This window comes from Eurytemora carolleeae, unplaced genomic scaffold, assembly GCF_000591075.1.
Source record: "Eurytemora carolleeae unplaced genomic scaffold, Eaff_2.0 scaffold92, whole genome shotgun sequence".
NCBI classification, from domain to species: Eukaryota; Metazoa; Arthropoda; class Copepoda; order Calanoida; family Temoridae; genus Eurytemora; species Eurytemora carolleeae.
This window is the reverse complement of record NW_019396280.1, coordinates 197,315-212,288: the sequence shown is the minus strand read 5'-3', so window position 1 is coordinate 212,288 and position 14,974 is coordinate 197,315. Positions and strand designations below refer to the sequence as shown.

At 31.3% G+C, this 14,974-nt stretch overlaps 1 protein-coding gene across 1 annotated transcript; it reads left to right on the top strand.

Annotated features, from left to right (window-relative positions):
• Window positions 1-1,294: 1,294 nt before the first annotated feature.
• On the top strand, window positions 1,295-5,778 carry LOC111700065 (flocculation protein FLO11). Its single transcript, XM_023470882.1, has 6 exons — window positions 1,295-1,704; window positions 1,924-2,331; window positions 2,876-2,907; window positions 3,829-3,936; window positions 4,222-4,270; window positions 5,286-5,778. The coding sequence occupies exons 1-6, from the start codon at window positions 1,297-1,299 to the stop codon at window positions 5,343-5,345; spliced, it is 1,065 nt and encodes a 354-aa protein (XP_023326650.1). The 5' UTR covers window positions 1,295-1,296; the 3' UTR covers window positions 5,346-5,778.
• The last annotated feature ends 9,196 nt before the right edge of the window (window positions 5,779-14,974 follow it).

The following is a 14,974-nucleotide window of genomic DNA, read 5'->3' as shown; positions in this document are numbered from 1 at the left end:
TCCTTCCAGTGGAATTATAAACCCCTAGGAAGGATAACTGAATCCCTCCAGTGGAATGATAACCCCCCAGGAAGGATATTTGAATCCTTCCAGTGGAATTATAAACCCCTGGGAAGGACAACTGAATCCCTCCAGTGGAATTATAACCCCCCAGGAAAGATATCTGAATCCCTCCAGTGGAATTATAACCCCCCTGGAAAGATATCTGAATCCCTCCAGTGGAATGTAAATCACCCAGCGTAAAGTTTTAAATTGTAAAAAGCATTTTTTCAAACCCCTCCAGTGAAACTAAAATCCCTCCGGTGATATCTATCTATCTATCTATCTATCTATCTATCTATACGAACTTCTTTGAGTCACAAAACAAGCCAAATTTTGCTCTCGCATTTAATTTTCTTGGATGTACACATTAGATTTAGTTCTCAATGTGAATTAACCAATATTTGGTCAAGGAAAAACATAAAAAGATCAGATTTTTTGAACAATTTGAGAAATCTAAAAGACCTAATATTTGAGTAGTGCTAGCAGTGCTGGGTTTTAAGTTAGTTTTTATCATTAAAAATATGATCAGTCAGATAGTTATTTTGAAATAAAACAGTTGGACAATATTTTGTCGAAGGCTACCTCGAAGAACGAAGGATTGAAACTGCTCTGATATATAATAAAAATATATAATTCTCTTTAACGAATTTTAAATTCAATACAGCGTTTGTTTATTTTTCTATGGATAGACTTTCATACAAGATTTATTTATCTTCCCTATTTACCCTGACGTCTGGTTTCATGTCTGGTTCCCTAAATTTACACTGATCTTAAAATAGTAGGACATTATCCTTTCACTGAGAAAGATACATATAAAGGTATAATTTTAGCTTTAATAAAATTTGTAAATTTTATCCATTTTGATCTAAAAGTTTCAAAAAACCCACCGCAGATTTGCAGTTTTAACGAATTCATCTAATTTTGAATTTTTCTTTAGAATCTATTTTATCTGTTTTTGTGAAAAACAATATAATTTTATTTTTACAATATTTAACTTAAAACTTTGAAAAAACGAAGAAAAGAATCGTTAATTCTCGATTAAAAAAATAAATAAAAAAGCTTCTTAAATGCTTGTAATATCAATTTTCTATTTTCTGTATTATCTGCAAAAAAAAAGAATATACATAGAACTTTTAAGATGTAATCTATATAGTTAAATAGATGTTCTAAAAGTTATAAAAAGTTTACGATGATACAATTATTTTCATTTTAATCCCATTAATGAATTATGATGTTAAATAAATTTCAGAAACAATGTTTGAACGTAATATTTCACCCGCTCCATCCAATCCTACTCAATCGTTATATAATGTTTCGATACTTACTCCATCCATTCCTACTCCATCCAATTCAACTCAATCAAATCCTACTCCATCCAATCCAACTCATTCAAATCCTACCCCATCCAATTCAAATCCATCGCTATCTACTGTATCCAATCCTACTCCATCCAATTCAGCTCCATCCAATCCTACTCCATCCATTTCAACTCCAACGCTATCTACTGTATCAAATCCTATTACATCCAATTCAACTCCATCACAATCTACTGTATCCAATCCCACTCCATCCAATCCCACTCCATCCAATCCCACTCCATCCAATTCTACTCAAATGCTGTCTTCATCTGACACTGGTTTAAAGACTCGGAAAATAAACCAGGTTTTCATTTTTTTATAATTTCAAACTTTTACAATTCTGAAGTTTTTCAATAAAAAGATAATAAAAAATAAAAAATTAAATAATGTTTGTTGAATATAATCAATTCATAATTCAATCCAAAAACAGAATTACATATATATTATAATTACATAATGTTAATTGTAAATTTTCTATTTGATTTATTTCTCAATAATGAATGATTAAGCAAAAAACTTTAAGGACAAAGACGTGAACACCAAGTTGTTCTTTTCTCCGCCAAGTTACGATGAGGCAATTATTTCTCCTAAAGGAGTTGTGGCTCCGCCGATAAATCAGTATCCACCACCGGCAAGTATTTATCCATACCTGAAGCCGGAAAACCAGTCCCCGCCTGGGGAGGAAAACCAGTCCCCGCCTGTGGAGGAAAGCCCCGTGACTCCGCTGTCGGAAACTCAATCAGCCGATGATAATTCATCTTCCAAAACCGGAAATATATCGCCTCACAAGAACGGAAATATATCGCCTCACAAGAACGGAAATATACCGCCTCCAAAAGCTGGAAATATGCCGCCTCCAACAGGAAGATTGTCACCGTCTCAGGATCGTCGACGTCATCAGTTACATGAGTCCGGGGAGTCCGGGTCGCAGGTTAGATTCTTAGTTTTCATATTGAACGTTATCGGCAAAAAAAATTAAATTAAAAATTTAACTTTTCGCAAAAGTATACTCTGGTGTGCATTTTTAGTTATCATATTGACCTTCAAGTTGCCCTTTCTTACAAGTCTTAATATGAATGTGTTTGTAAAGATCAGTAGATAAGAGATATACAGGAAAATTTTTTTTTTTATAAAAATAATTTAAAATATTCTAAAGTACACCTGTCAATTGTTTACTTTTTGTAAATTTTAATTTTTAATTTTATTTAATCACAGAAATATTTTTAAAAAAATCTTTTTTTAATTATTACTAATGGTTTATATTTAACCGATTAACTATATTTACTGACATGTCCTAATCCAAAAAAGAGAATAATTATAAACATATCCTGTAGATCGAACACAAAATTAGGTCTGATATTTTTACTGAAACATCAGAAAAAATTGATGACAGTTATTTATGCTTTCTTTCTCTTTTCGCGAACACTTCCTTAAAACAATATTTTAAAATTGGGCGAACAATCTCTTTATTATAGGTCGTCTATGTCACTGATATTCTCGGGCCAAGGTATTTCTTATTAAATTAATTTTATTATTTTTATTGTCGGCAGTAATCTAATTTATCATGAACAAAAAAATTTTTTATTTTATTTGTACTTCCTTTTTTAAAGGAATTCTGCTAGACACGAACAAATAGAAATAACAATAATTAAAAGCTTTAGAGGCTGTAAACGTGATTTTAAGTGACCCTTCATGCAAAATTGGCGATACCCGATTCACAACGGTACCCTTAAAGCTTTTTATGCTCAAGCATGAATAATATACCCATATTTATATTTTTGAAAACTGATTACTTCCAATTGTGGTTTCCTACAAAAGTTAATTACGTATGTATGTCACTGCAGAAGAGCACATCGTATTTATCTGAAATAAACCCTTTTAAATCTAAAAACAATACTATTTTCCATATTATTTATAAGACAAAAGTTTCAAGGGTACCGATGTGAATCGGTAATTGGAGAATCACTTGAAATCACGCTTACAGTCTCTTTAATATGATAAGAAGATGCTTATAAATATTTAATAAGAGTAGAACATGAGAGAGGGATAATGTTGTTAACATTGATTGTGACGTATTTTTACATTAAACGAACTATGCTTAGTTGTAATTAGTATTAAAACTTTTAACAATCATTAGAGCGGGAATGCCGGGCCTGAGCTATTTCTTAAAGTTGTTTGTTTGCATTAAAACCAGTTCTAGAGCTGCCCGTATACGTCACATTTGATTAATTTGTGAGCAAACCATATCCCTCTCTTCATAGTTAATTATATCCTTGAAAAGAAACATAATACATAAGTTTACCTATCTATCTTTTTTAATCTATCTATCTATCTATCTATCTATCTATCTATCTATCTATCTATCTATCTATCTATCTATCTATCTTTCTATCTATCTATCTATCTATCTATCTATCTATCTATCTAGACCTGTAGATGTGTCATGTCCATGCTGTCTCCTAACTGTTAGAACTGTAACAGATAAAGAACCATCAGCTATAGCCTGGGTTCTTGGTGTTCTTCTCTTTTTATTTGGGTAAATATATACTACAGTCGTCGTCGCATATATCAATACAGTGAAGACGACTTTTGATTTCAATTTCGATTAATATCAAGTATGAGTCAGGTATACAAGTTTCTCATTTTCACGTTGTGGTCTCTCTATACAAGGGAATTGCTATAGAAATAATGGAGTTGATTGTCATAATGAAATTCTTTCAACTATATTCTCTTTATAAATAGAGGGTTTAAAAATACGTATACAGTCCCTTTAATCACGGAAATAAAAAAGTTTAGAATAAAATATTTTCTATAATTCTAGATGTTGGCCGTGTGCGTGTATACCCTGCTGCATTGAAAATTTACAAACGGTATTTTTTATTTTATTTATGATATTTTTTATAAAGAGGTTAAAAGTTTAATTTTTAATGATTTAATCAGTTTCATTGAATTCAAAGCCTATGATGACTTTTTAATGATCATTTTAAAGTACTTCGGGACCAGATTTTATGAATTACGAAAAGTCGTTGATCTGATATACTTAGTTTAACCATTTCTCTTTTACGCCGGTTTAAGTTTATTAGAAGTGGTTCAACAGTTGTCTAGATGGTTTAACTTCTTCTTGATCCAAGGACGGAGAGGGTGGTATTTACGATGAGAACCAGAAAACAATGGAATTCTCGTCGTCTGTTTTGCTTTTGATTATAAAATTTCGCCAAGAATTTTGTAATTTGCATGGAACTATTTCAAAACTAGTTCCCTCTAAATGTTTTTAGAGATAATATAATTATAAGTTTCAAATTACAATCAAAATCTTTCTGATATTTTTTAAGATACTATTTTTTTAAGTGCCCTAACATATCACTTTTAAATACTGATTTCAACCATTAAAAAAATTTATATTGAAAAAATGAAATGTCCACCTCTCCTCGCCCCGGCCCGCTTCTATTTCACTTTTAGTAAAACAAAAATTAATATTGAAAGTTATGTATAAGCGAAGTGTTATCAACGGTTGAATTTAATAAATATGAAGAAGTAGTTTAACTAGGTATGGATAGTTGAACCAAATGCAATGCACTTTTTCTACACTAGAGCAGTAGCGGTGAGAACCAGAAAACGTGTGAAACGGAAGACGACATTATAACAATATTTAAGAGTTTTTGATGTTGTTAAACTTAAAATAGTTTCACCGATAAATTATTAAATTTATATCTCTTATTGAGTGAAATGGGTCTGTTTACACTGCACAATTGGTTTATTTCATGTTCATTGGACTATTCAAAGTCAAACGTTGAGTTTAAAAGTCGTCTTCCTATTCCATAGTTTTTTGGTTCTCACTGTGCTTCTGGGTATTCATTAAATTTGACCTCTATATATTTTATTTAGGTGACGCACAGTTGTCCCGCTTGTGGTGCACATTTGGGAATATACAATGCGGCACTGTAGAGAAGCTTCTAGTGCAGTACTTTAGTGTACATTCGTACAATAGTGTTCATAAACAAGTCGGGCGTATACAAGATTTTCCAGGGGGGGGTTAATCTTTTTAACTGAAGCTATATTTTTATATCAACTCAGGGGGAGATTCAGGCCCCCTAACCCCCCTGTATACGTCCCTGACTAGTTGAGTTCTATACTGTAGAGAATTAGTATACTATATTAGTAGTTAGTACTGCTTGATAATTGTTATGATAAAACTGCAGTACAGCACAAAACAATACATTAAACTGTATAGCAATAATCCACCATAATTTCTAAGCTAATTTTTACTATTTTAATTTAAAAAAATAGTTTTTGATGTATATATGAAATACAGTTTTTCTTAAAGCAAGTACGATTTATAAATCTTTTATAACCGTAAAATATTGTATGTCCTATTTTAATGTGTTTGTTCAATTCATATTTACTATAATATAGATTAATTTTTTATTTAATTTTTTCCCGTGCTTCAGGTAGAGATGTTAACGTTTTCAATTTTTTGAAAAAAATCGTTTCGTTATGAAAACGACTACGAAAAATCGAAAATGAAACGATCGTTTTTTAAAGTTCGTTTTTAAAAATGGTCGTTTTTAAAACGATCGTTTTTTTTGTTTTATTAACGATCGTTAACGACGACTCTTCGGTAACGATAGTTTTTGAAAACGATTGAAAAACGAAATAAAAAACGATCGTTTAACGACACTAGCAAAGTAATATATGCTTCCAAACGAAGTATCTAACATTTATTGTATCGGAAACTTATTTTGATATTTAAAGTGTTGTGAGACAATATGAAATTTATAAAGCGTATTTTTTGCCTTCAACTATAAACTTATCATAATATTACCATTAAAAAGTAGTATGATATAAAGTAAATAATAAAGCCTAAAACTGACGCATAGGAAAAAATGTATTTAAAAGTAAAAGGTAAACAAATAAAATGATACTAATGAATCATTGACTCGTAGAAAGCAGGAGCTATCGTGGTGGATTCTCCGCCTTTCATTCGCCTTGATTTGGGTAACTCTTCTTCCCCTAGGTCACAACTGATCTCGTTTCGGTTTTAGCGCAGGTCATGCCTTGTTTTCAAGCCCGTGTCTATCCCCTATTGGAAGAATTCAACGGTGGCTTGCTTTTCCACGAGGAGTGCATTTCTTAATGGATAAATATCCCTACATGATATAGATGAGGAGACTTGTCATCTGTCCCACTGTCTGTCTGACCCATAGCTATATAAAAAAACGCTAATGCGTTGTCTTGTTTATAGGCCGGAGTACTTAGCTCCGGGTCCGTATGAGAACTGAATTGGTTACATCATTAGAACTATCCACTCTGAGTTTAGCTCCGGGTTCGTATGAGAACAGAAGGGGTTACATCTATGGAACTATCCCTATACCGAGCTATTGAGCTCATACTGGTTACATCTTAGCTCTGGGTCCGTATGAGGACTGAAGAGGCTACAATAATTCTTATTTCAGGTCCCCATCATTTGTGGATATTACTCTGAAGAGGTTACAATAATTCTTATTTCAGGTCCCCATCATTTGTGGATATTACTCTGAAGAGGTTACAATAATTCTTATTTCAGGTCCCCATCATTTGTGGATATTACTCTATATATAAATATAACTGACAATTGATCTCTACCCTTTCTCCGATCTCAATCGATTCAGGTCCTCATTAGAGTCTCATTCTTTGTGGATATTTCGCTCTATATATATATATATATAACTGACAATTGATCTCAATTCAAGATGAACAGTTAAGACTGACAAGTTTACTTTGAGTGTAAACAAAATTAGCTTGTCTTACTAAGTACAATCCTATGCAATCACAACATAAACATGCAAATTCTAAACTTAACTCAGGAGCTATCAAAAATCATGGATAATTTGACGATATCAAAATCGTTACTCAATTTTTATGTTTATTGAATCATCCTGTATATACATAAAATACTAGCTTGGAAACCCAGCGTTGTACAGGGTACTCATAGTTAATCCCGCCGTTTACCCGCACTTTAACGCTTTTTTTACCGGGAAACTAACTTTTCGCTATAAAAATCGACCCACTCAACTTTGACTCTCAAAACCAAACTAAGAACATTCCCGCGGTTCTCTTGAGGTCCCTAATCTAAGTTTGAGGCAAATCGGTAAAGGGGTTTCTAAGTTATGATCGGAAAAACAAAAAGACAAACAGAGATTGCAACTATATGTTAGCAAATTCAGTTTATTTGAGCCATATTCCAATATGGTGTTTTCTAAGGAAGCAAAGATAACTTTAACTGAATTTGCGCATTTTTGGTTTTAGAATTGTGAATTTTCATTGCATACAAAAAACGTTCATATTTTGATTACTCAATTTTTTTTACAGATTGGAAAAATTCCGATCAATAACAAAGTTATAGCAATTTAAAAATCGGCAAGATCAAAATGACACCCTGTATATAGATATGTAATATAAGCATCCTATAGAAAATCAACTTTTTAGTGTTTTAATACAGGTATAACCAGAAAACTGTGAAAAGAAAGACGACATTTAGACCACTTATGACTTTAATTAGTCCAATGAGCATGAGACACAGCAATTGTGAAGTTTAAACAGACCATTTCACTAAATGAGTGATTTAATGAGTGTCTAGTAAAACTTTTTGCTTTGTAACAACATCATTAAGTATTACTGTAAATTCGTCTTTCTATTCCAGAGTTTTCTGGGTGTTATTGTGAAAAAAATCGATTAATTAAAATTCACAGCACTAATCTGCAAAATACGAAATTTTAATTACTCAGAGACAGCAAAGGTTAAACAATAGTTTCAGTCGTCTGTTTTTAATATAAAGACACTAAGACATAACACTAAAAGAATTCTTAAAGTTCAAAGATAATTTTAGTAAAAAACCGGGATTATTGTTCATTATTGTTTATTATGCATGATGAAAAATTTGTTGCAGGTTTATTCCATCCAGCTTTATAAACATGACGTTGTATAAACGGGAAGGTATATTATCATAACGAGGTGTTTGTTTTCACATTTTGTAGTTTTGGAGAAAGAAAAAATTATAGTTTATTTTTTACATATTTAGATCATCCATCATCATTAAGGTTTCGTAAAAACAAATTTCAGTTTTAAAAGCATTATTCTAGAAGATAGACATATTTCTTAAAACAGAATTAGCAAATATTAAATATTTGCATTTAAATGTTTCCTAACCCTATTTTAAGAAATATTTCATAATTTTCTCCTTTCTTCTTTTATGCTGTTTGATTTCAAACTAGGCTTTCAGGGCGCGGGTCTTTTTCAAATGTGTACATTTTCTCTTTGTACACTTTGTAAAACCATAACAAAAAAAGTTCGCGTATTTGAAAAAAAATTCGCGGATTTTTAAAATTTAATGATCATCCATAAACCTTCCTTAGGATCATGTGAAGTCTCACGTAAAATTGGGCTCGATCGATTCAGCCGTTTTGATTTTTTTTTGGATTCAAATAGACAACTTAAGTATATATATACTATGGACTTTCAGCTATTTAGATTAAACACTTTTTCTTCGTATACATTGTAAAACATCCAGAATAGTTCGCAAATTCTCAAAATTTAATGAAAATCAAATTTTTGGAAGCTAATTTGAAATTTTGATCATTCATAATTTCATAAACCTATCCTGGGGTCATGTGAGGTCAGGTCCCACACAAAATTTGGGCCTAATCGGTTTAGCCGTTTTGACTTTTATTTGATTTAAACGGATAGAAAAACAGACAGACAGACAATGAAATGGGCACTGTGTAGAGTGTACAAGTGCTGTGGTTTATGCATGTCTATAGGTCTATTCAAAATCATGGCTTGAGTTTACCAATAACAGTCGTCTTCCTTTTCCACAGTTTTATGGGCCTCGCTGTAGAAATGGATGTAAAAGAATATCCTAAATGATTTGAATCGATTTATAAGTTCCGTCCTGTAGAATTCCTATTGCAATGTTCTTACATTATTTTGTATAAGAAATTAAGCAAGTTTTTCTGTTCTCTGGTACATTCCTCGATTCTCTTAGTAGCATCACGCAACCTCTTGCAGAAATCAGAGTTTCATGTATTGCATATACTTACTTACATACAGGGTGTACCACATCACATATACTTACTTACATACAGGGTGTACCACATCACATTCGATCCTTTATAGCTCTTCATTCCGACTTTTGGGACAAATTACAAGACATAAAAAGATCAAATCATTTTAAAAAGTAATATAAGGATAACTAAAAAACTGCATGGCAGAAAACACTAGTATTTTTGAGTATTATGTGCGTATTCTAGCTTAAAAGCTTGGTGATAATCCGATATGATATGAGATTCTCTGAATATAGACATAGTGATGAGCAAGAAATTAATTAGTTTTTTCGAAAATTTTTAAGGGTTTTAGATTTTTTTAAAGACACACACAAATACTGTAAACATATGAAGGATCTAACATTTTGAAATTTTAGATAACAAAAATGAAGAAATCCTTAAATTTTGAAAGGGCCCACATTGGATATCGAGATCAAGTATTCAAGATAAAGGATTCTAAATACCAAAGTTTAAACCTGCAAAGTCACTCTGAATTTCGTCTTTATTACTAGTATATAAATGTTCTTTTTTTGTTATGATCCTTTTATTTGTTCATGAACCTTTTTTCAGAATGTCGTCTGCCATTTCGTACTTTTGTGCATCCAAAATTATCAGTGAAATAAAGATTTTCGTTCAGATTTGAAATTGTTTAATATAACCATAAATTATCTGAATGTATAATACTAGCCTTATAGGGCGCTTCGCGCCCATCTTCTAAATTAATTGTGAACATGTTCTCTTTGTGTACATCGTAAAACAAAACAAAAATAATTCGCGGATTTTCACAAAAAACTTCGTGGATTTTCAAAATTTTCAAAAATTTAATGAAGATAGAATTTTGATGGAGACAAATATTTGAAATTTAGATCATTCATAAACCTTCCCTGTGGTCACGTGATGTCCCACAAAAAATTTGGGCCCGATCGGTTCAGCCGTTTTGACGTTTATTGGATACAAACAAACAGACACACAAACAAACAGACAGACAAGCCAAATTTATATATAGATTCAAAGCAGGTAACACTAAATTATTGACACGTGATTGATAAATTAAGCTTGTTTTTGAGGCACACTTTGTCAATCAATGCCACATAGAATCAGACTGCTTTGAACATTTTTAAGACTGCAGGGTCGATTTTGAATGATATACCCTTTAAATCTTCATCTGATCAATACTGTTGTTGCACATCCTCGTTTAATTTTATTCTAACAATATCTGAAAGTGTCACATGACGTTCTATACATGGAGAAACCACAACGTGGGTAATCAAGTTTTAAGGAGAAAAAATGGATATCTCATTCATTTTTATCAGACAAAGCTTATAAAGGTACCAATGTAAATCGGATAGTTCACTCCATATATGGAAAATCACTTAGAAGTACATCTTATACAGTCCCAGTAAACAACTTTAACATAATATCCAAACAGAATTGAAATGCGATTTAAAGATTTATTTGCACATTGTAGTTTATTATTTTGTCATTTTTATTCCTTGGTGTGCCCTCCTCCTCCCCCTGGTATCCTCGAGGTTTATCTATCTATCTACCGGAGGTTTAGAGGCTGAAGAACCTGTTGGAATCCTCGGTAACCTCCGCACCCTTCAGTTCTATACAGGCCTCATACAAATAGGGACAGGATACAGAAACTTGGCATTTGGGGCGCTTCGCGTAACTCTTAACTCTTAAATGATGCCTATTCAAGCCACCATTTGGTTGAACCTCATAAAACTACAGATTTCGCGCATTTATCTGTTCAAAATAATGGATTTCCAAGATATAAAAAAATTCAATTTTGACTGGCGATAACCCTTTCCGGGGGATTAATGTGATTTGCCAAAAATATTTGAGTCTGATCACTTTTCCCGTAATTAGGTTTATTGGATAAAAAACTTAACGTTTTGTTGGTAATATTGAACTACACCAAAACCATTTTGAACCTAGGGACATTTTGTTCAAAATCATGAACAGAACGTTAGAGATTTCACACACATTTTTTATCCCTAACATTCTGTTAGTTATTTTGAAATGTCGATCTTACGGACAAAAGTTTTCTTTCTAGGGGGGTAGCACCCATTGGGGCCCATGATTTCACTGACCCAGGAGGGGGAGGTGGCTTGAATTTAGAATTTTTTTCAAAGAGTCTATAAAAAGAGATCCTACTTCTATTGTTATGTTTTAAAAATACAATATCAGAATAGAAATATGCATTGAAATATTCTTTATTTTTATGATATATAATCTATCTATTTGAGATCAATAATAGCTCTGGCTAGCGAATGGGGAAAAAAGCTAAATTCTTACGACATTTAGGAAGATTAAATCTAAAGGAAGATATTTTTAAGATAAAATCGAAAGAAAGTTATGATTTCTAAAGGTGGAAATTTGCACGATAAAATCTTAAGAAAGATATAATCTAAAGGAAGATATTTGAAAGATAAAATCGGGAGAAAGATGTAAAGTAGAGGTAGAGATTTGCAAGGTAAAATCTTAAGAAAGATAAAATCTTAAGGGAGATATTTGCAAGATAAAATCTAAATTGAAGAGATTTGCAAGATAAAATCTAAATTGAAGAGATTTGCAAGATAAAATTTAAAGAAAGAAATTGGGAATTTAAAAGCTGAAAGGAGAACGAGAAATTTGTCAGACAAAATATTCAAAGGAAGATATTTTCATCTAAAGGAAGAGATTTGGAAGTTAAAATACAAAAGATAATATTTACAAGATAAAACATTCAAAAGGAGATACTTCCAAGATAAAATCTAAAAGATAATATTTGTGAGATAAAATCTACAGGGAGAGATTTGCAAGATAAAATATAAAGTGAAGAAATTTGCAAGTTAAAATAAGGTCTTCAAACAGATATTTTTAAGATATAATCTAAAAGATGAGATTTATCAGATCAAATCAAATTAAGGGATTTGCAAAATAAAATATACATGAAGATATTTGTAAGTTAAAATTTACAGAAAGAGATTTTTAAAATAAATCTCAAGATGAAATTGTATGGTAAAGATTTGCAAGAGGAAATATATGGGAGATATTTGCAAAACATCTTCTTACAAGAGAGTTTTGAAAGATAAAATCTTAAAAGAGAGATTTGCAAGATAAATCTAAAGGTAAATCATGGCGGTCTTGCGAAAAAGAAGTTATAGCTACAAACTTGTATTCTAACTATCTATCTATCTATCTATTTATCTATCTAAATATCTATCTATCTAAATATCTTTCTACATATCTATCTATCTATTTATCTATCTAATCCTGATTGCCCTAATGAAAGACAATAATATAATATATGAATACCAATCTTCACTAAAATACACAGTGAGAGAAGATCAGAAAAACAAGGAGGGGNTTCTTCTTCTTCTTCTTCTTCTTCTTCTTCTTCTTCTTCTTCTTCTTCTTCTTCTTCTTCTTCTTCTTCTTCTTCTTCTTCTTCTTCTTCTTCTTCTTCTTCTTCTTCTTCTTCTTCTTCTTCTTTTTTGTTTTTCCTCTTCTTTTTCTGTCCCTTTCCCCCTCTATTTTTAACACTGGATGATCTCAAATATAGTAAAACCTAAACCTGTTTTTTATATGTTTTGAATTTCAGAATTAAAATGATCGTGAAGTAGAAAAAAAACAAGTTAGTTGATTAAAAATGGAAGCAGACACGCTGAAAAAATGAAAGACAGCGACAAACAGGAAAGAGATGGAAAAAACTAAATCAAATAAAATTTAAACTAGAATAAGTCAAATTTAGGGAACGATCACTTTTTTTAATAAGTACCAATAATCTGAATAAAAACTAATTTAGTCTTGCGAAATATTTTTGAAAGAAGAAAATAGTTTTAGTGCCATCGAGTAGCCTACAGGGATTGTAAGTGTAGTTTTAGGTGATCCTCCGGCCATAAAAAGATGCCCGATTTATAACGGTACTCTTGAAACCTTTACCTAATCAATAATGTGGGAGATATTGTCGTTTTTCTAGGTTTAACGCGTTTAACTCTGCTAATTCCTGTATGTTTTCCTACTGTTAACATGTGCAAGTCACTTTTGCATTAGAAAAAAAAAACAATTGAAACTTACAGTTTTAAAAATTATAAATATTGATATCTAATTCTAAATGAAAAAGACAAAGCTTTTCAGGGTACAGCACTGGTGTGATTTGTAATATTTGCATGAAGTGTCAATGTTTCTTATTGTGAAAATAAGAATATGATGTGTATGTTTTTTAATAGGTTTTGTTTATCTTTTCATCGTTTTCTTTATTTCTTTGAATAAAGTTTTGCATAGTTCAATAAAAACAAAATCGTAAAACTTGCAACTCAGATTTATGTTCAATTTATTTTAGGGTTTAAAAAAATTGAAGTTTAAAAACTGAATTAAAATTGATGGATAAATACTTTAAATGGAAACCTAAGCAATTACCTAAGCTGTTTTTCTGTGATTCCTGTATCGAAATTTTTAATTATCTTTTTCCAAATGAAAAATCACTAATGCACTTTATTGTAACCAAATATTATGCAATCAAGATGAAATTTACTATTTAAACTATTTTTTTTTAATTTTCTTTTTTGTTAAAAAATTTACGATTATGCTTTTTTCTTGATATGTCTCGGCTCGGATCATGCAACTTTCAAAGTGGTGTGCCCATCCCCCGAAAATGCACGATATTTTTTTGGCTGTTTTTTTAAAAGCCATACTGCCCTGCATTTGTGTTTTTTAATGTATAATAGAGGGCAATTTTGGTCTTATGTAAAATCTATAATATAGCTCTACACTACACCCAATCTTCTCTTGGGGAAACTTTGTGAATAGCTTTTGCTTTAAATATTAAGATAAGGTCAACTCTAGGGGCTGTGAGCGTAACTCAAGTGACTTGACTACAGACTTTTCCTTATTTACCTACAGAATACTTGTAATTGTTCAACAATTTCTTTGCAAACTGTTTTAAATTGAAGAAATACTAAAAAAATATTAAATACTAGCTGAAGTGCCCGGCATTGCCCTTGGAAATTTTTTTTTTTAAATAACAAAAAATTTCGAATTTTTTTATCCTACAACACAGCCGCCCATGAGTGTCCACAAAAAATGTCAGCCCATTTGTTCCGCCGTTCGCCGGCTATAGGTAACATATATATATATATACGAATGTCTTGTTTTATTATATAGATTAAATATTACTTTCTATAAGTGGTATAAACATAAATATTCGATTGTTTTAAAACCACATGGACATTTATGACATAAATGTGACGTCATATGAGTACGCTAGTGTTCACTACACTTTTATGGCTTTTGAAACAAAGTTTAAGGCATTTATACTCTTAGATCTCTATCCTTAATAATCAGTTAAAGGTTTAAAGGGTACCGTTGTGAATCAGGAATGTCATTCTTTAAATAGAAGGTCACTTGAAACTTCGCTTACAGCCCCTTTAAAGTTGTGTTAACAATTCCTCTTTTTAACCAAATAAATGGCGATTTATAAACATCAAAAGTATAATTTAAGATTATTAT